Consider the following 22,260-nt stretch of genomic DNA (forward strand, 5'->3'; position numbering starts at 1 on the left):
TCAGATCGAAGAGTACAGTTTACTTCAAAGTTTTGGAAAAGCTTTTGCTCAGCTTTAGGAGTAGCAATCAACCTGTCTTCTGCTTTTCATCCTCAGTCTAATGGTCAGACCGAGAGGACCAATCAAACTTTAGAGCAGTACCTTCATTGTTTTTTTATTTATCTTCAGGATGACTGGGTGGACTATCTTCCTACGGCAGAGTTTTCTTATAACAATTCTTTACATGGCTCAACCTCTCAAAGCCCGTTTTTCTTCAACAATGGGTATCATCCAGTTTTTATTTCTGATCTCCCTATCTCAACTCCAATTTCTGCTGTAGCCAACAGATTACCTATGCTGCAAGAGATTAGGGAGAAATTGATTGAGACTTTGAGGGAGGCTCAGGAATTTTACAAGAAGGCTGCTGATAGACATCGCAGATCACTTCCTACTTTCCAGATGGGTGACAAAATTTGGTTATCAACCAAAAATTTGAATGTCCATGTTCCATCTGCAAAGTTGGGACAAAAGTTTTTGGGACCTTTCCAGATTTCTGCTCGGATCAACCCAGCCACTTTCCGTCTAAATTGATATGGAATAAATTGGCACTAGCTTTCCAATAAACAAATAATCCCACAAAAAAAGGTATATCAGAAAGCCGTGAATCGCATATTGCACACAATAGTGTAAAAAGCAGATCCCCAGATAGGGACATAAAATAAGAATAAATATATCAAATACAAATGTGAAAAAATATTGCCATAAATCGCATAACAACTATGATCAAAAGGTACTGTGTGACATCAATAAATAACTTCACAATATATAAATGGTGCAAAGAAGCAATAAAGTTCTCAAGTGCAAAATAAATAAATAATCAGAGAAACAATGTCCATGTGCAAAAAGGTGCAACAAAAAGATGTGCTTCAAAAAATAAACTGTGACTCTTGTGACTCTTCTCAATAATACGGTGATTCTTGTGATTTTCCAATGTTGTCAGTGGGGACAGCGTGTCACCCAGGTGAGCTAATCTTAAAATAAGTGTAATGGCTGCTCACCTCCAAATACTATCCCTTGATAATGTCACATGGAGTGACGCAACGCTTTTCTCTTCTTACCCGGTGATTTATATCACATACGCTCTTATGAGTGTATTTGGAGGTGAGCTGCCATTACACTTATTTTAGGATTAGCTCACCTGGGTGACACGCTGTCCCAACTGACAACATTGAAAAATCACAAGAGTCACCGTATTATTGAGAAGAGTCACAGTTTATTTTTTGAAGCACATCTTTTTGTTGCACCTTTTTGCACATGGACATTGTTTCTGTGATTATTTATTTGCTCTTGAGAACTTTATTGCTTCTTTGCACCATTTATATATTGTGAAGTTATTTATTGATGTCACACATCACTCAGTACTAGGGTTGAGCAAACCCGAACTGCAAAACTTGGGTTCCTACAAGACTTTAGGGTTTTTGGAACCCGAACATTTTACTGTATATTTGGTATCGAGTTTGGTGTTCGGCAATTTAATGCGGCGTTGAAAAAAGCTGCAGGGCAGCCAATCAACAAGCATTTAACTTTTGTGCCCTTAGAAGCCATCACAGCCATGCCTACTAATAGCATGGCTGTGATTAGCCAGTGCAGCATGTGACCCAGCCTCTATATAAGCTGGAGTCACGTAGCGCCGCACATCACTCTCCTCTATCTAGTGTAGGGAAAGGCTGCGGCTGCTGCTTTGAGGGAGAGAATAGGAGTGGACAGAATTAGAGTTGAGCGGACACCTGGATGCTTTCTTCTTTAATAAGAACTCATTCAGCGTGCAATCTACATAGATTTTGTTGTGTGGGTGCAGTGCACAATCTTTTTATCCTGCCCTGAGCCCAGTGACAGAGAAAAATTACTTTTATCCATCTGTTAGTTAGGTGGGCGTCGGCAGGGGGGCATTTTATGCAAGCTCAGTGCACCGGCACTGCATATGTGCTTTTGTGACATTTTTGACACCCTTTTTTGGCAATACCCTCCATCTGGGGCCTCTGCCGCATTATTCAGTGTGCATTTTAAGCAATATAGCTATCATTTTCTGGGTTTTTAAAAACACCCTTTTTGGGCTAAAATCCACAATTTTATAGCCCTTGCTGCATCTTTACGTGTAGAATTCAAGAGTTATATAATGCAGTCATATTGCGTTAGTAAAAAAACACCCTTTTTTGGCAAAATACACAATTTTACAGCCCTTGCTTGGTGCATCAGTGATAAAAACAAGCTTGAAATACTTGAAGAATTTTCAGGCTTTGAAAAAACACCAATTTTTGGCAATACCCTCCATCTGGGGCCTCTGCCGCATTATTCAGTGTGCATTTTAAGCTATATAGCTGTAATTTTCTGGGTTTTTCAAAACACCCTTTTTGGGCTAAAATCTACAATTTTATAGCCCTTGCTGCATCTGTACGTGTAGAATTCAAGCGTTATATACTGCTGTCATATTGTGTTAGTAAAAAAAACACCCTTTTTGGGCAAAATACACAATTTTACAGCCCTTGCTTGGTGCATCTGTGGTAAAAACAAGCTTGAAATCCTTGAAGAATTTTCAGGCTTTGAAAAAACACCCATTTTTGGCAATACCCTCTATATGGGGCCTCTGCCGCATTATTCAGTGTGCATTTTAAGCTATATAACTATAATTTTCTGGGTTATTAAAAACACCCTTTTGGGGCAAGATCCTAAATTTGAGAAATATGAGGAGAACGTCAAAGGGCGTGGCCCCCGTCGTGGTGCTGCTGGTGGAGCTCCTGTTGCAAGGAGAGGACGATCTGTGCCAGCTACACGCACAAGTGAAACACCTTCCTCAGGTGTGAGTAGGCGACAGAACCTGCAGCAGTATTTGGTTGGGCCTAATGCGGCTCTACGAATGTTGAGGCCAGAACAAGTACAGGCGACAGTAGATTGAGTTGCTGACAGTGCCTCCAGTTCCGTCACATTGTCTCCCATCCAGTCTCCTGCTGAAATATTAGAGTTGACACCTGCAGCCGATGTCCATCAGTCTTTCACCTCACCCCCTTGCAAATCAGCCAAGCAGTCTGAGCCCCAAGTCATGCAGCAGTCTCTTCTGCTTTTTGATGACTCTGTTAACAGGTTTTCCCAGGGCCATCCACCTAGCCCTGCCCCAGAAGTGGAAGAGATTGAGTGCACCGATGCCCAACCACTTATGTTTCAAGATAAGTACATGGGAGGACCATCGCAGCACGTCTCGGATGATGACAAAACACAGGTGCCAACTGCTGCGGCTTTCGGAATTGTGCAGACCGACAAGGAGGGCAGGGGGGAAGACTGGGTGGAAGATGATGTGGAGGAAGATGAGGTCCTCGACCCCACATGGAATCAACGTCATGCAGGTGACCTGTGTGGTTCGGAGGAAGAGGCTGTGGTCGCATAGAGCCACCAGCACAGCAGAAGAGGGAGCAGGGTGCAAAAGCAGAGCAGCCATCCCCTAGACAGTACGCCTGCTACTGCCCAACACAGCAAGGGACCAAGCACACCAAAGCCAGCTCCAAGGAGTTCCCCAGCTAGCAGTTCTTCAGACAATGTGCTGATGACAAGACACAAGTGGTTTGCACGCTGTGCAATCAGAGCCTGAAGCGAGGCATAATTGTTCTCAGCCTAAGCACAACCTGCATGACCAGGCATCTAAGTGCAAAGCATGAGCTGCAGTTGAGTGGACAGTCACCCCAAAAACCAAGAAAGATCTCTGGCTCCTCTTGCTTCCTCTTCTGCTGCAGTCTCGGCCTCTTCATCCACCTCTGCAGTGACAGTGGCACCTGCCACACCGCAAACAGAGGATCTGTCAGCAACACCACCACCTGGGTCACCAACCATCTCCACAATGTCCCATGAAAGCGTTCAGCTATCTATCTCCCAAACACTGGAGCGGAAGAGGAAGTACCCCCCTACCCACCCGCGATCCCTGGCCCTGAATGCCAGTATTTCAAAATTCCTGGCCTTTGAAATGCTGTCATTCCGTTTGGTGGAGACGCACAGTTTTAAAAGCCTTATGGCGGTGGCTGTCCCACAGTACGTCTTGCCCAGCCGCCACTACTTTTCCAGGCGAGCCATCACTTCCCTGCACAACCAAGTGGGGGACAAAATCAGGTGTGCACTGCGCAACGCTATCTGTGGCAAGGTCCACCTAACTACGGATACGTGGACCAGTAAGCACGGTCAGGGACGTTATATTTCCCAAACAGCACACTGGGTAAATGCAGTGGCGGCTGGGCCTGAGGCGGATAGCAGTTTGGCGCATTTCCTTCCACCACCGAGGATTGCAGGGCGCTTCAGTTTGCCTCCTGTTGCTATCTCCTCCTACTCCGCTTCCTCATCCTCTCCCGCCTCCTCATCCGGTCAGCGTAACACCAACTTCAGCACAGCCAGGGGTAAATGACAGCAGGCAGTTTTAAAACTTGCCTGTTTGTGGGAAAAACCCCACACCACGCAGGAGTTGTGGAGGGCCATCGAACAACAGACCGATGAGTGGTTGGTGCCAGTGAGCCTCAAGCCCGGCCTGGTGGTGCGCGATAATGGGCGAAATCTCGTAGCAGCTCCGGTTTGACGCACATCCCTTGACTGGCGCATGTGCTGAATTTGGTGGTGCAGAGGTTCCTTAAAAATTACCCCCATATGTCAGAGCTGCTGCAGAAAGTGCAGGCCGTCTGTGCCCATTTTTGGCGTTTTCACCCTGCTGCTGCTCGCCTGTCAGCGCTGCAGCGTAACTTCGGCCTTCCCGCTCACCGCCTCATATGTGACGCGCCCACAAGGTTGAACTCCACCTTGCACATGCTGGCCAGACTGTGAAAGCAGCAGCAGGCGATAGTGAAGTTTCAGCTGCAGCACGCACACGTGAGTCACTCTGCTGAACAGCACCACTTCACCACCAATAACTGGGCCTCCATGCGAGACCTGTGTGCCTTGTTGCACTGTTTCGAGTACTCCACCAACATGGCCAGTGCCGATGACGCCGTTCTCAGCGTTACTATCCCACTTCTATGCCTCCTTGAAAAAACTATTCGGGCGATGATGGAAGAGGATGTGGCACAGGAGGAGGAAGAGGGATCATTTCCAAGGCTTTCAGGGCAGTCATTTACAAGTAGCTCTGAGGATGGGTTCCTGCACCCACAAACGCCAGGTACACAATTGTCCAGCAAGGGAAGAGTTATGGAGGATGACGAAGTGGAGGATGAGGAGGAGGAGATGGAGGAGGAGGAACCATGTTCACAGCAGGGTGGCACCCAGACCATCTCATGGCCATCACTGGTGCATGGCTGGGGGGATACAGAGGACACAGACGATACACCTCCCACAGAGGGCAGCCTGGCACACATGAGCGATTACATGCTCCAGTGTCTCCGCAACGACCGCAGAGTTTCCCACATTATAACTTGTAACTTGTGCTGATTACTGGGTGGCCACGCTGCTGCATCCCCATTACAAGGATAACGTACCATCCTTAATTCCCTCACTGTCAACACGCCACAACAACCAGCACCACCAGCTGATATGGAACGTCTTAGCAGGAGGCAGCATTTCACCAACATTGCGGAGCAGTATGTGCGCACACGCCTAGACGTACTGAATGACGGGTCTGCCCCCTTCAACTTCTGGGTCTCCAAATTGGGCACATGGCCTGAGCTTGCCCTTTACGCCTTGGATGCCTGCAGCCAGTGTATTATCTGAACGTGTATTTAGCACGGCAGGGGGCGTTATCACAGACAAGCGCAGCCGCCTGTTCAGAGCCAATGTGGACAAGCTCACGTTCATTAAAATGAACCAGGCATGGATCCCACAGGACTTTTCCGTACCTTGTGCAGAATAGGCATGTATACCGGCCTTACCCAGCCATTGTTGTATTTTTGATGTTTCTCACTCTTTTGGGGTTTACCCTAATGGGATAGTAGACAGGACTCCCTATATTATTAATAAATAACAGATAATACATTTACAATAATGAGACACCACACAATATCTGTTTGGAATATTTTTAAGGCCGCGCCCGTTTATTATCTTGATAAAAGATTTTCAACAATATTATAAAACCGAACAAATCGTATATATATATATATATATATATACATTGTCCCCCTTTGCATAACACAAAGGTGAACCTACAAATAATAATACTGGCCTTGACAAAACAAGGGAGGGAGGGGAACACCACAGCTCCGTTCCAGTGAGGTGGCTGAGCCCTTAGCTGTGGGGGTCCCTCTTAAATAGCCCTAAACCAGGGGTTTAGGCGGGATTTTTCAGCGGGAAAAGATGAAAACTCAACTAATCTCCCCTGATACAAGGGAATTTGAGCGGGAAGAGGGGGAAACGGCCCAATCTCCACAGATATAGGGACAAATTTGAGCGGGAACAGTGGCTGAATAAGCCCAGATCATAAAGGTCAACTAAACTTTCCCCAGCAACAATTTTACCTCACCCTGTGACTGCTAATAACTAGCCTACACCTAATCCCTGTCCCCATCTTATGAGGAAAAGGGGGCACAAAATGATGCCCCTTTTCCTTTCATTTAAAAAAAATAAAATTTAAAACAAAAACCAGTGTTGGCTACTTCGTCCTCCTCCACCGCCGCTTCCACCTACACCGCCACATTCACCGCCACCTCAATCTCCTACTCCATATGGACCTCGTCCTCCTAGATCAAGATTATTATTTTTTATTTTCATGTATTTTATGTTATTTTGCATTTGCAGCCCTCTAGCCCTTTCCATGACTTTTTTAGAGCCATTTTAGTGCTCAAAAGTTCGGTTCCCGAACTCGAACTTTTGTGAAGTTCGGCCGAACCCGTCGAACCCGGACATCCAGGTGTCCGCTCAACTCTACTCAGTACCTTTTGGTTCTATTTGCACTTATTTATTTCCTGCATATATTACACATTTTGTGATCATAGTTGTTATGCGATTTATGCCAATATTTTTTCACATTTGTATTTGATATATTTATTCTTATTTTATGGCCCTATCTGGGGATCTGCTTTTTTACACTATTGTGTGCAATATGCGATTCACGGCTTTCTGATATACCTTTTTTTGTGGGATTATTTGTTTATTGGAAAGCTAGCGCCGATTTATTCCATATCAATCTACTTTCTTCAAAGTGGTGACACTGTAAAATTGGCAGCTGCTTTCGATCTTTTTATTTTCTTCATCATTATCCTAGTCTTTCCCTCTCCATACTTACCACATTCACTTCATTGACCCTCTTGCTTGTTGACCCTCTTGCTTGTTAACTTTCCATTTAAAACTTCCTAACAGTATGACAATTCACCCAGTTTTTCACATATCGCTACTCAAACCATTTAAGGAAAATCCTTTTTCTGGAAGAATTTTTCCACCTCCTCCACCTGTTGACATACAGGGTGGGGAAGAATTTGGGGTGGAGAGAATTCTTGACTCCAGGATCTTTAGGAAAATATTACAGTATCTGGTTCAATGGGAAGGATATGGTCCAGAACAGTGGCGGCTGGTGCTCAAAATTTTTTTTGGGGGGGGGCGCAAACAGAAAAATGTAATAGGCATTGCTTTGCGGCAAAAAACGCGGTAAAAAATTGAGTGACTTTAAGGTCACACAAGTTTCAAAGGGGCCTTCAGTAATCAAGGTATTCCCTGCTATTGCAGTACCACCCCCCCAACCTGGCATGGATCACAAGCTTCCTTCCACAGGTTCTTGAATTGTGACTTACAGACATATCAGGAGCTGTGCACTCACAGTTGCATACCAGGAGCAGGAGGAAATCCCGGCCACACTGTCCTGCTGCTGCTCGCTCTGCTGGCTGCATCCACTCTCCTTCACTGTAAACAGCTGGACAGAGGATAAGCCTTCGTGGGGAGCCGCATATAAATGTGTTCTGCCCAGGGCAGGTGCCATTCTACCCATCGCCAGTCACATTCTACCAGTCCCCCCCCACCCCCACATTCATCCCCTCTCATAAAAATTGTGCAGGCTCACTCCACCAGTCCCCCCCCCACCCCCAGTCACACACTCACCCCCAGTGTGAACCAAGCCTTAAATGTTGGCAGAGGCTAAAAGGTTGTCTACCTTTTTTTTTCTGTCTTGGTGACATCCTCTCCCATAATTATTTTCGTATCGCTTCACATGGATAGGAAGTGAGGGAAATCTCCCTAATGGGGTCACCAGCTGAAACAGGAAGTGTTACCTCTCCCCCACTTTAATTTGGCTGAAGTCAGGCTTTAAGGGATTGCGGGAAGTCACATGATCAGAGCCATGGCATTGCTGCATCTTACACTGACTGAGCAGCCAGGAAAGAGTGTAAGAATTTTCAGGAGATAAATTCTGGTCCTGTGTTGGTGTAATCCCCGCTACGCCATTTTATCGCGGCATGGCACAAGCTTGATATGAACGTCGGAGACGCAGTATGTCAGGAGGGAGCGGCGCACCTCTCTCATGCTCGAGGACACGGTTCCAAGCGCAGGAATCAGAGCATAAATCCAAGAGCATCCAATCTCTTATTTTACAGGGATTACTGCTTCTCATTCCCAGCAAATTCCTTCCAATCAGCCAGTGAGAGCTTCATGGTCCACTCCCGCCTCTTATGGGGCAGACAAGTCCCACTCTGCTTTATCCCGACCCTTCACAACATTTTATCCTATGTACAATGTATAATGGCTGATGTACGGGGGGAGGGGGGCTCCACACAAATAAAGTGTCCATAGACGCTCCGCACTTCCCAGAATTAATTGTGGAAAAGTATTAGATACATCTATACTTCTCCTCCCTGTCACTCCCTCCCTTGTACCTATCTCTCCCTTCCTTCTACCGAGCCTCCCTTCTACCTATTCTACCTGCGGCCGGCCTGAAGACTCGACTGACCTGGTGGTGGAACTGGTCTCAGTCAGTGCCAGTGGTGGGGTGAGCCAGGAATCAGGAAGAAGTCTCCTACCGTAGGTCGTGGGCCGCGGCTACTCAGCTCCTCCACGGACCCGGTCAGCTCTCTCTCAATCGTCGCTCCTCTCTGCGCCGGGCCACGGCTACGCCTCAGGCCTCACTCACTCCTCGGTCCTCGCGCTCCGATCCGTCCAACTCAGCTCCTCCACCGACCCGGTCAGCTCTCTCTTGATCGTCGCTCCTCTCTGTTCCCGGGGCGCTCCGATCCGTCCGACTCAGCTCCTCCACCGACCCGGTCAGCTCTTTCTTGATCATCGCTCCTCTCTGTTCCCGGGCCGCTCCGATCCATCCGACTCAGCTCCTCCACCGACCCGGTCAGCTCTCTCTTGATCGTCGCTCCTCTCTGTTCCCGGGCCGCGGCTACGCCTCACTCACTCTTCGGTCCTCGCGCTCCGATCCGTCCGACTCAGCTCCTCCACGGACAAGGTCAGCTCTCTCTCAAACGTCGCTCCTTTCTGCGCCGGGCCGCGGGCGGGAATGAAAGGTTATCGTGACGCCGGGACAGTGCACCGCCCCCACGCGTCACATCACCAGGTCCGATGTCCTCCTGTGATTGGTCCAGGCTGGACTCTGGACCAATCACAGCCCGGACATCGTTAAAGTGGGGTGTGTCGGGACGCATTGCTCTGCGCCCCGACACACCCCCAGAAGAGTGCCAATCGGCGCCTCTGTTAGGTGAAGGTGGGGTCAAAAACCCCACCCCCCCCCCCCCATACACAGCACTAAGTCCGGCACCCCTAGTGGGCGGAAAATAGACTTTTTTATTTTTTTTATTTAGTCTTTTTTTTCTTCTGGTTGTGTTTGGGGGGGGCGGCGCCCCTGCGCCCTCTATGGGCGGGCCGCCACTGGTCCAGAAGAAAATTCTTGGGAGCCTGAAGAAAATGTTCATGCCCCTAGATTGACAAGGGAATTCCACCAGAGGTTTCCTCTTAAACCTGATCTTAAGACGTCCAGCGGACGTCCTGGGAGGAGGAGAGTACTGTTAGGACCCGGATTTGAACCTGTGACCTTCACTGTGTCTGGCAATGACTCTTCTTACTGAGCAACCTGGAATGCTGGACAGCTTGCTGGACAGCTCACTGGACAAATCCCATGGACTTCCTGATTTAAGCCATGTCTCTGCACTTCCTGGTTGCTAGAAAATTGTGCCTTCACCAGCCAATATCTTGCTTGTCTTTCCTGCTGCTGTCCGTATCTTTGCTATCATCCGTTATCAATGTCTTGTTCCTCGACTTCGCTTCTGCTTAATTCCAACCTGCAACTACTTGTTACCAACCTTGGCTGTTCCTTGACTATGCTTCTGCTTGATCCCTACCTGCTATATCTGCTATTGGACCAAGGCTTGCTCACCTCCTGGTGGGGCAATCCAGAGGATTGCAACCTGGTGCTAACACGCAGCAAAAACCATCTCCACCATCAGGAGCTCTCGTGAACACCGGTTAGTACTTAGATTCCGCACCTCAGATGAGCTTGCATCATCTGCCTGGGTGACCTGCCTGTGTTCCTATCCAGCGAGTTCCTGTGTAAGCTTCCACTGCTGTAGGTACTGGTCTTCGAGCTTGACCTCTGATCCTGACAGGATGACAGTGGGCAGCATGCACAGGAGAGGAGTGCAGAGTGTATGACAGTGGGCAGCATGTACAGGAGAGGAGTGCAGAGTGTATGACAGTGGGCTCTATGTAGAGGAGATGAGTGTGGAGTGTATAACAGTGGGCTCTATGTACAGGAGAGGAGTGTGGAGGGTATGACAGTGGGCTTCGTGTACAGGAGAGGAGTGCAGAGGGTATAACAGTGGGCTTTGTGTACAGGAGAGGAGTGCAGAGGGTATGACAGTGGCCTCTATGTACAGGAGAGGATTGCAGAGGGTATGGCAGTAGGCTCTATGTGCAGGAGAGGAGTGTGGAGGGTATGACAGTAAACAGTTGTCAGGAAGTGAGTGTGGAGGGCATAACAGGGGCAGTATGTACAAAAGAGGAGTGTGGAGAGTATGACAGTGAGCAGTATGTACAGAAGAGGAGTGTGGAGGGTATGACAGTGAGCAGCATGTGCAGGAGAGGAGTGTGGAGGGTATGACAGTGGGCAGTATGTACATAAGAGTGTGAATGTAAAAGATATGACAGTGGGCAGTATGTACAGGAGAGGAGTGTGGAGGGTATAACAGTGGGCTCTATGTACCGGAGAGGAGTGGAGAGGAGTCTGGAGGGCATGACAGTGGGCAGTATGTACAGACGAGGAGTGCAGAGGGTATGACAGTGGGCTCTATGTACAGGAGAGGCCTGTGGAGGGTATGACAGTGGGCAGCATGTACAGGAGAGGAGTGAGGAGAGTATGACAGTGGGCTCTATGTACAGCGGAGGAGTGCGGAGGGTTTGACAGTGGGCTCTATGTACAGGAGAGGAGAGTGGAGGGTATGACAGTGGGCTCTATGTACAGGAGAGGAGTGTGGGGGATATGACAGTGGGTTCTATGTACAGGAGAGAAGTGAGGAGGGTATGATAGTGGGCTCTAAGGACAGTAGAGGAGTGTGGAGGGTAAGACAGTGGGCAGTATGTACAGGAGAGGAGTGTGGAGGGTATGACAGTGGGCAGCCGGTACAGGAGAGGAGTGGGGAGGTTATGACAGAGTGCAGTATGTAGCGGAGCGGAGTGCAGAGGTTACATAGTTACATAGTAGGTGAGGTTGAATAAAGACAATAGTCCATCTAGTTCAACCTGTGTAGGTGTGTGTGGCTGTAATCATCTCACATACCCCTGAATGTTCTGATCCTTGAGATATAAGTCTAAGAGTCTTTTGAAAGCCACCATACTACCCGCAGAAACCACCTCTTGTGGTAGAGAATTCCACATTCTTGTTGCCCTAACAGTAAAGAACCCCCCGCGTTGCCTGAGGTTAAAACGCTTCTCCTCTAATCGCATTGTATGCCCTCGAGTCCTCATGCAATCCCTTCGAATGAACAACTTTTTTTCTAAGCTGGGATCCCCATTAAGATATTTATAAATTGCTATCATGTCCCCCCTCAGACGTCTCTTCTCCAGGGAGAATAAATCGAGCGATTGTAGACGCTCTTCATAGTCAAGGTCCTCCAATCCCCTAATTAGTTTAGTTGCCCTTCTCTGGACTCTCTCCAGCTCCAACACATCCCTCCTGAGTACTGGCGACCAGAACTGGACGGAATACTCCAGATGCGGTCGGACCAGAGTTTTATAAAGTGGAAGGATTATAGTCTTATCTCTGGAATGCATCCCATTCTTTATGCATGCTAATGTTCTGCTGGCTTTGGCAGCTGCCGCTTGACATTGCATGCTATTGCCTAATCTATCATCAACCAAGACTCCCAGATCCTTCTCCATTTTTGATTCCCCCAAGGGTTCCCCTCCTAACATGTATTGTGTTTTTATGTTTTTAGTCCCCAAGTGCAAAACCTTACACTTCTCCACGTTAAACCTCATTTGCCATGTCGTTGCCCACTCTGTAATTTTGTCCAGGTCATTCTGTAGGATATCTGCTTCATGTTGTGAAGTTATTGCCCTGGCCAATTTTGTGTCATCTGCAAAAACTGATATCGAACTACTGATCCCGACCTCAATGTTGTTTATGAATAAATTGAACAAGGTTGGTCCCAAGACTGAGCCTTGGGGGACCCCGCTTACCACCTCAGACCAGTCTGAGTATGCGCTGTTTATTACCACCCTTTGGACACGCCTTTTAAGCCAGTTCCGTGTCCAAGAGCAAACCCTGCTGTCGATACCTGCAGACCTTATTTTATAAATTAAGCGCTTGTGGGGAACTGTATCAAACGCCTTAGCGAAATCCAAGTACACCACATCCACTGGTCTCCCCCTATCAAGCTCACAGCTCACCTCCTCGTAGAATGTTAAGAGATTGGTTTGACAAGAACGCCCATTTGTAAACCCGTGCTGATTACTGCTGATGATGTTGTTGTCTAGCAAACTCTACGATATAGTCCCTTATCATCCCCTCCAGAAGTTTACATACTACTAATGTCAAACTGACAGGCCTATAATTTCCCGGGATATGCCTCTGGCCCTTTTTGAATATTGGAATCACGTTAGCTTTCTTCCAATCCCCTGGTACATCTCCTGTCCTAATACTGTCAGCAAAGATCAGGAACAGTGGTCTCGATATAACTTTACTGAGTTCCTTGAGTACTCTCGGATGTACGCCATCCGGGCCTGGTGATTTGTTTGTGTTAAGTTTATCCAGCCTTTCCCTGATTTCACCCTCTGTTAGCCATAGTGGCAAGTCCTGTGTATTACTACTAGCCATACAGTCATGGTCAGTGTACCCCTCCGTTTCCTGTGTAAAGACTGACGAGAAAAAAGCATTCAGCACAGTTGCTTTTTCAGTGTCCTCTGTAACCATCCTCCCATCATTGTTAATTATGTGTGCAATATGCTCTGCCTTAGTTTTTTTGCTGTTGATATATTTAAAGAATTTCTTTGGGTTTTTTTTACTATCCTCTGCTATTTGTCTCTCAAAGTTGATTTTAGCCATCTTGATTTCTTGTTTACTTTTCTTATTTGCCTCCTTGTATTGCTCGAAAGCCGATACTGTGCCCTCTGATTTATACTTCTTGAAGGCCAATTTTTTTCCCCTAATAAGTTTTTTGATGCTACGGTTTAGCCAGCCAGGTTTGGCTTTGTCTCTTCTAAATTTATTTCCCATAGGAATGCACTGCAAGATGCCTTTGCTTAATATGTTCCTAAAGCATTCCCATTTTTCCTCTGTGGTCAGGGATCCCAGGGTTTGGTCCCAGTTTACCCTTTCCATCAAGGAGTATAATTTTGGAAAGTTTGCCCTTCTGAAGTTTAGGGTTCTTATATTCCCCACTTGCCTTGTTATAGTGTTATTTACACTAAATGTGATCATCCTGTGATCGCTAGAGCCCAGGTTGTCCTGGACTCCTACCCCCGAGATTAGGTCTGGGTCATTAGTGAGCAATAGATCCAGGACTGCGTTTTCTCTGGTAGGGGAATCCACCAACTGTGACATGTAATTATCCTGTAAGGTTTCCGTGAATAGACGGGCCTTCTGTGAGTGTGCAGTCCCCTCTTCCCAGTTAATGTCGGGATAATTGAAGTCCCCCAATATGATGACTGATCCCAATTTTGCCACTTTACCCATTAGTGCTAAAAATTCCAGCTCTACCTCCTCCCCTTGGTTAGGTGGCCTATAGCAAACCCGCAAAATTACTTTCCCCTTTTCTCCTTCCTTATGGAGTTCAACCCACACAGATTCTAAATCCATGCTCATCCCATCCGTAATGTCACTCCTTTCTATCACCTATATATTGTTCTTGACATAGAGACATACCCCTCCCCCTCTTTTTCCTACCCTGTCCTTCCGGTACACCGAATACCCTTGGATATTGGCCAGCCAGTCATGTGAGGGGTCGAACCAAGTTTCTGTTATTCCCACAAGGTCTATGTCATCCTCATGTACTAACATTTCCAACTCATCCATTTTATTAGCTAGGCTCCTGGCATTAGCATATACCCCTCTTAGTTTTACGGAAGTTAAGCGCAATTGGCGGTTATGTTTATTCCTGTTTGGTCTGAGATTTTCCCGCACAGACCTGCCAATTGACATTGTGGACCTACTGTCGCTGCTGACACTACAGCTGCCTTCTGTCCTCTGCTCCCTCCTGACTGACTCTACTTCTGAGCCCCCCCCCCCGTCTCCTAGTTTAAAAGCCCCTCCAACTTGGTGGCCATCTTTCTCCCCAAAAGAGCTGTACCGTCCCCATTAAGGTGCAGCCCATCTTTACTAAAGAGCCGGTAGCCGACTGAGAAGTCAGCCCAGTTCTCCAGGAACCCAAACCCCTCCTTCCTACACCAATTCCTCAGCCACTTTTTAAGTTCCCTAATCTCCTTCTGCCTCTCCTGTGTGTCTCGAGGTACAGGCAGTATTTCAGAGAAAACCACCTTGGAGGTCCTTTTCCTCAATCTATTACCTAAGTCCCTGAAATCATTCTTAAGGATCCTCCACCTACCTTTAACTTTGTCATTAGTGCCCACATGCACCATGACCGCTGGGTCATCCCCAGCCCCACACAACAATCTGTCTGCCAGATCTGCGATATGCCGAACGCGGGCGCCCGGTAAATAACAAACTGTTCGGTTCACGAGATCTTTTTCACAGATTGCCCTCTCTGTCCTCTTGATAATTGAGTCCCCCACTACCACAACCTTTCTAACCTTTCCTGAGTTACGGCCCCCCTTCTTCCTGGAGCCGTCCCTCCCCTGGCAGCTGGGGGAGGGCGCATGCTCCAGCATTGCCACCCCTGAGTTGATATCCCCCTCAACCTGCGACTCGGCAGGTTTGTTAGGGTGTACCAACTCAGGATTGGCCTCCCTGACTCTCCTCCCACTAACATTCCTAACAGTCACCCAACTGCGTACCTCTGCTGCTTGCGTCTCCTCTATTCCTCCCTCCCCTATGCTGGCCCCTGCCAGCGCCTGATAAGTAATGTCCAAGCTCCTTTCCAGGTTGTTGATGCCACGCAGTGTTGCCACTGTGTTCTGTAGGTCCAGGATCTGGTCTACCAGAGCAACAAGTCGCTCACATCTTGCACAGCAGTATTCGCCCTCGAATGGTTCATCAAGGAACGCATACATGCAGCAAGAAGTGCACTGAGTGGCATCCGCAATCCTGTCGGACATTATTACCCACTACTCTATGGGGATATATTAACGACCTGCTCTTCCTTACCTACACTACCTGTGTCTCCCCTGGTACAAAACCTGGGGTCCTCACCAGTCGCTAATATACTAACCAGTCACTAAGATACTCACCAGTCGCAAAGATCCAACAGACGCAAAGATACTCACCAGTCGCAAGATACTCACCAGACGCAACGATACTCACCGGTCGCAAAGATACTCGCCAGTCGCAAGGATACTCACCAGTCGCAAGGATACTCACCAGTCGCAAGGATACTCACCAGTCGCCAGGATACTCACCAGTTGCAAGGATACTCACCAGTCGCAAGATACTCACCAGTCGCAAAGATACTCACCAGTCGCAAAGATACTCACCAGTTGCAAAGATACTCACCAGTCGCAAGATACTCACCCGATACACACCAGTTGCAAATATACTCACCAGTCGTAAGATGCTACCCCTCGCAAGATGCTAACCAGTCGCAAGATGCTCACTAGTCGCTAAGATACTCACCAGTCTCTAAAATACTCACGGTCGATCAGTCAAGAGCGCCGTCGGTCAGTCGCAGAGCGCCGTCGGTCGGTCGCAGAGCACCGTCGGTCGGTCGCAGAGCAGTCTGTCAGTCGCAGAGCAGTCTGTCAGTCGCAGAACAGTCTGTCAGTCGCAGAACAGACTGTCAGTCGCAGAACAGTCTTGTCAGTCGCAGAACAGTCTGTCAGTCGCAGAACAGACTGTCAGTCGCAGAACAGTCTTGTCAGTCGCAGAACAGTCTGTCAGTCGCAGAACAGTCTGTCAGTCGCAGGCAGTCTGTCAGTCGCAGAGCAGTCTGTCAGTTGCAGAGCAGTTTGTCGGTCGCTGATGGTCGCAAGCAAGGTCAGTCAGTCACAGGTTGGTCTGTCAGTCCGTCAGTCACAGGTCCCAAAGCACCGTCACACAGCTGCAGAGAGATACTCACCAGTCGCCGCTGCTCCTCCTCCCCTGCTTCCGTGAACACTCACCTCCTCAATACTGTGCGGTGTCCGTTCTCCGCCGCAGCCGCCGCTCCGCGGTTTACCGCCGCAGCTTACAGTCCCGGTCCCTCACGTCCCGGTCCCGCTGCTCTTAGTCCCGGTCCCGCCGCTCTCTGTCCCGGTCTCTCTGTCCCGGTCCCCTGCACCCGCGCCGGCTTCTGGTGACCTAGTGCGGCTCCCCCGCACGTGTCACCCGGCTCTCCTCCATGCTCTCCTCCACACACACTCCTCCAGTTGCTAGCTGCTGCTTGCTCCTCCCACTTCCGGATACCGCTTGTAGAAGTGATGCCAAGGTTATGGCAGTGGGCTCTATGTACAGGAGAGGAGTGTTGAGGCTATGACAGTAGCCAGTGTGTATAGGAGAGGAGTTTGCAGCTTGCCTCCCCAAACAGATTTCTCCTAGAACAACTCAGCTCACCTCTCTCCCTTCATGCAGTGTGAGCAGCAGCCAGAAGTAGCTACACACAGTGTACTCCATCTCCCTGTTCTCATGGCACTAATAATGGGACAGGGAATCTGAATCAGAGATCACACAAAGAGTGCAAGAGACTGCAGGGGAAGTGGCGAGACAGAAACCAGGTTTGGAGCTTCTTACTACATATACCAACAGGTGGTTTATGTATTTAGAAGCAATGGCACTGCTGCTGTCCCCACTGTGACAAGTAAGCTCATGGGGCCTCCTACTGACCTCGGGCCCTCAGGCAGTGCTCGAAGACCCAAATGATCAGTTCGCCCCTGTCCATGGAATTCAGTGAGTCAGTGGAGTAACCTGAGGGCCAAGAATCTGGAGCAGTGATCTTTGACCTTGCTCAGTGGAGAGGAAGGGCGGAATAATGGAGCAGAAAAGGCAGCAAACAAGGTGAGTACTAAGGTCAGCTGCTGTAATTGCTATTAAAATTGAAGGGTATAATATCACTTTAGGTTTCACCATGTTGGGTGCAGTGGGCAGGGTGTGTTGAATTATCATTTGTTAATATTCTTGTTCCACCTTTCTCAACATTATAAATGCTTATCTTCTTTTGCTCTTAAAGCAGAAAATGACTCTCTCGATTAACATAAACTATTATGAGGGTCTGGGCTACTACACATTGGTCTGCTATTTAGGACCATTGATTTCTGTGTTACACACACAGCCACATCCAATCACAGTTAGAAGCACGCCCCTAGGGACACACTTAACCCCTCCCTCTCCAAAAAAGTTAACCCCTTCCCTCCCAGTGTAATTTTTACAGTAACAGTGCATATGTATAGCACTGATTACTGTAGTAATGTCACTAGTACCCCCAAAAGTGTCAAAAATGTCAGTCAAGGGTCCGATCTGTCTGCCGCAATGTCGCAGTCCCGCAAAAAAAAAAAATCGCAGATCGCCGCCATTACTCGTTAAAAAAAAAACAATAAAAATGACAAAAATCTTTCCCTTAGTTAGTAAATGCAATAACTTTTGCGCAAACCAATCAAAATACGCTTTTTTTTTTACCAAACATATGTAGCAGAAAACAAATTGGCCTAAAATGTTAAAAAATTTAGATTTTTACATTTTTTTTTTGGGGGGGGGGGGAATTTCATATAAAAAAATGTGAAAAATATTGTTATTTTTGAAAAATTGTCCCTGGTCAGGAAGGGGGTAAAATCTTCTGGGGCTTAAGTGGTGAAACAAAAAAACCCAAGACTTTAACAAAGTTAAATATAAATGGATTACTGATATCCCTAGTACCATAAATACAGAGTGGGAAAACATATTATCCCCTGACATTTTTACTGTAATATCATCCAACGACAAGTTAGTCCAAATTACCGTATGTTTCTACATAAAGTGTACTACACCGCACAATGTCTATACAGGATGGGGAGAGCTAAGGTTTACCTCACGTTACAATCTGATTATAAACCCTGCTAGACTTACCAGCAACTAAATAGTGCAAGGGTCTACCCAATTGTATACAAATTGACTGGATAATTTAGGTAGGTCCACATATTATATGGTTTTGAAAGATCTAAATTTGATTGTACAGAGATCGTATGGTCAGATTATAATGTATGGTGAGACTTAGCAAGCACGGGAGCACCATAACTCTCCTTCCTGTTTTAAGGGCCGTACACACTTGACGAAAATCGGACAAAATATCCTCCGATTTTTCTCGGTCTTCTCAGCGTTCATTACCGTTTTTAGTCGACAGTGCATAAATGTTCACGAAATTTCTGGTCCGATTTTTCTTTTTTTTGGCACATTTGTTCCTAGACTTCCGGGTCGTCAACAACTTCAGATAATGCGCAGTCTTTCGTATCCGATTTTTCACGGACGTACTGCATACACATTAAACGAAAATCGGTCGTCTGGGGACGGACGAAAAAAATTTTGGTGTTTGTCCCTCTGTTTTTTTTCGTTGAAAATGTCGGCATCGGCTGCTGAAAGTTGTGTACACACTAGGCAAAAATCAGACGATTTCACATCGGGCGGGAATCTTCGGCAGATTTTCTACTAGTGTGTACCCTGCTTTAGATGCCATTATGAAGAATACTTCAATCCAGAAGTTGCCCCCCCCTTCCCCGCCCAAACTTTAACCAAACCTAGTCATGTTGGGTAAACCTTTGGAACACACAGGAGCAGGGAAAGGCAACCTTGGCACCCCAGGAATAAAAGCATGATAGGACTTGTAACTTCATGACAGCTGGGGTAGCAAGGTTACTTACCTATGCCCTAACCCCTCCATAGAGTACTCTGTTCTATTATGTGTAATTTATAGATTAGTACCACTGAGATTTATTTGGGATTTAATAGCACAGCACTTAAGATACATTGGTTTTCTGTGTTTGAACCTATTTGCATCAATGCATTGTAATGTTGAATAATGAAACCTTTGGTCCTTGTAATTTATATTTGTATTTGTTGTTATACCTCTGACGACTTTTGAAAAAACAATAAAAAGTATCTATTTTAAAAAAAATTATTCTTCCCACACGTTAACCATTTGCTGACCGCCCGGCGCAGATATACTGCGGCAGGCTGGCTAGGCTGGGCGAACCAATTTATGGGTACGTCGGTTCACAGGAGCAGTCCTGGGGAGCGAGTGGGGATGTCGATCCACGGGACCGGCGGCATTGATTGCCACCAGGCACCCGCGATCGCTCCCCACTGAGAGAGAAGGACGGTCTGCTGTTGTAAATTAAGCAGACCATTGTTCTCTCTGAAGTGAAATGATCACAGAGCGCCTGTGATCCTCCTATTTAGGTCGCACAGATCACAGATCGCTGTCATTACTAGTAAAATAAAGTAAAAATTACATAAATCATTCCCCTAGTTTGTAGACACGATAAACTTTTGCGCAAAGCAATCAAAATATGCTTATTGCATTTTCTTTTTACCAAAAATATGTAGCAGAATACAAATTGGCCTAACAGGATAGATTTTTGATTACATTTTTTTTTTTTTGGGGGGGGGGGGGGGAATGTTATATAGCAGAATGTGAAAAATATTGTTTTTTTTTTTTTTTTCAGAATTGTCGCTCTTTTTTTGTTTATAGCGCAAAAAATGAAAATTGCACAGGTGATCAAATACCACCAAAAGTAAGCTCTATTTGTGGGAAAAAAGGACATCAATTTTATTTGGGTACAGCGTCGCACGACCACGCAATTGTCCGTTAAAATAATACAGTGCCGAATCCCAAAAAATGGCCTGGTTATTAAGGGGGCAAATCCTTTCGGTCCAGAAGTGGTTAACATATAAGGTAATTTTTTCAGTTTTGGATACATTTAATGCTTTTATAACTCCACAACACAGAAAATCATTCCTATTGCTAGAAGGGTAGTTGATGCTTTCAAAGAGTTCTGGTGAAGTGGACAACATACAAAGAGTATTCATTTTGCAATTAGAAACTAGACTATCATTATCTTATTTAACATTAAAACATGTGGACGATAAGTCTTTTTTTAGCACCAATATCAATGTTGTACCAAGTGAAAGAAAATCTAAAATAAAATATATTTAAAATTCTATTATTATTGCACCAATCTAGATATGCTATCTGAAGCTTAGTTAAAAACATAATTATAATAATGAATACTAAATATTACAATATAGATAACACATGATTTACTTGTCTATAGGAAACAAATATAATATATATTTAGTACAGGTATTTATTAAAGGTAAAAGTAAACAAACATTATCACCATAGGATTATTGATTTATATTAAAAAAAAAAAAACCTACATATTAGTCAATATGTTGCCCTTTGTACAAAACTATATGCACAACATCTTCATTTACAGCTATTATAAAACAATCCATTATTTTTACAAATCATATAACAAGTCAAATTTTACATGTATCATTGCAATCAAGCATTAGGCATGCAGAGGAATCTACTGACTTACACATTTCCTTCATCCATGCACATTAGACATTTGTAAACACAAATTTTTAATGAAACAATAAATCCACATAACGATCACCATTCCATTATCATGCAAAGCTGTATAGCTAATCTGCAAAAGCTAATTACATTCTCTGTGGCCCCAGTCTTTCTATTCAGTCACTTCTAAACCAATGCTTAAATGTCCAAGTGACATATCATTTGATTAACTGATCGATCTCTGTGGCATGTGTATATATGATGCAACATTACAGATTACCTGTTTGATCGTCTGTTTTCTACCATATGTCAGTGTAGCAGAATGTGTGCTGCAAGGTCTATCAAATATGTTCTGGTAATACTGCATGCCTGGGTTTCAGCAGGTTTCTCAGATATATGTCTCTGGATTTTCTCTAGTCAGTTACATTTATACATAGGCACCAAACACCATGTATATGTAAATGAGTTTCTCTAGAAGTATTTCTAAGTCTCCTGTGGCTTTCTGTAAGTATGCTGTTGCTATACAGTTATGTGTTGTGTGCAGTGTGTAGAAAATATTTTTCTTTCCTTACCTCCTGTCTAAGCTGCTGTACTTGTTTCATCTCTCTCTATGCAGCTCTCCCTCTATTCTCCCTCCTCCTTTTACATTCATACTATCCCTCCCGCTTCCACAGTCTCTTTCCTTCCTTTTCATTGTATCATGGCTTGTCTTCATGCACATTGGATATCCTACTCAATCTATATGTTTCTGTTATATATTTACTCTCTCTCTCTCTCGTTCTCTCTCTCTCTGTATATATATATATATATATATATATATATATATATATATATATATATAAAATTATACCACTTTAAATTCCAGATACATATGTTATTTTTTATTTTCTTCTGCACAAAAGCATTTTTAATATTTCAGTAATCAAAGACTAAAGATATAATGTGTTATTATGTGTCTGTATTTGTTACCTCTATATCTTGTCATCATTTATCTTTTTGTCCATCAGCCTCTTATCCATCTAGAGCACACCTTGTATACACACTTTATGTGCACATATTAATTATGCCTAAAGAAGATATCATGCAATGTTGTACAAGAAAGAGTGACAGTTGAGAAGTTAGATTGCAATATGTTTTTTTTTTTTTTTGGAAGAGGGGTATTGAATTTGACATTAAAGAATGATTGCTATAGCTGGGGGTGACACCAGAAGGAAATCCAATAAGACTGAAAGATCTTTTGCTTCATCTTTTATTTTTTGAATGGCTGTGTAGA

At 45.7% G+C, this 22,260-nt stretch overlaps 1 protein-coding gene across 2 annotated transcripts in view; it reads right to left on the reverse strand.

Annotated features, from left to right (window-relative positions):
• GALR3 (galanin receptor 3) overlaps positions 1–21,621 on the reverse strand; it is a 48,107-nt gene extending 26,486 nt beyond the window's left edge. Inside the window, exon 1 of one of the 2 annotated variants that reach the window (XM_082264848.1) lies at positions 21,560–21,621. Coding sequence is in view for 1 of the 2 variants with exons in the window: in XM_082264847.1 (XP_082120973.1) it covers positions 21,268–21,293 (26 nt within the window). In the remaining variant the exon portion in view is untranslated. Of the gene's footprint in view, positions 1–21,267; positions 21,368–21,559 lie in introns of those variants that run through there. The other variant, XM_082264847.1, reaches the window with a different exon arrangement.
• Positions 21,622–22,260: the final 639 nt, after the last annotated feature.

Source organism: Pelophylax lessonae, assembly GCF_965119305.1.
Source record: "Pelophylax lessonae genome assembly, chromosome: 8".
In the NCBI taxonomy this organism is placed as follows: domain Eukaryota; kingdom Metazoa; phylum Chordata; class Amphibia; order Anura; family Ranidae; genus Pelophylax; species Pelophylax lessonae.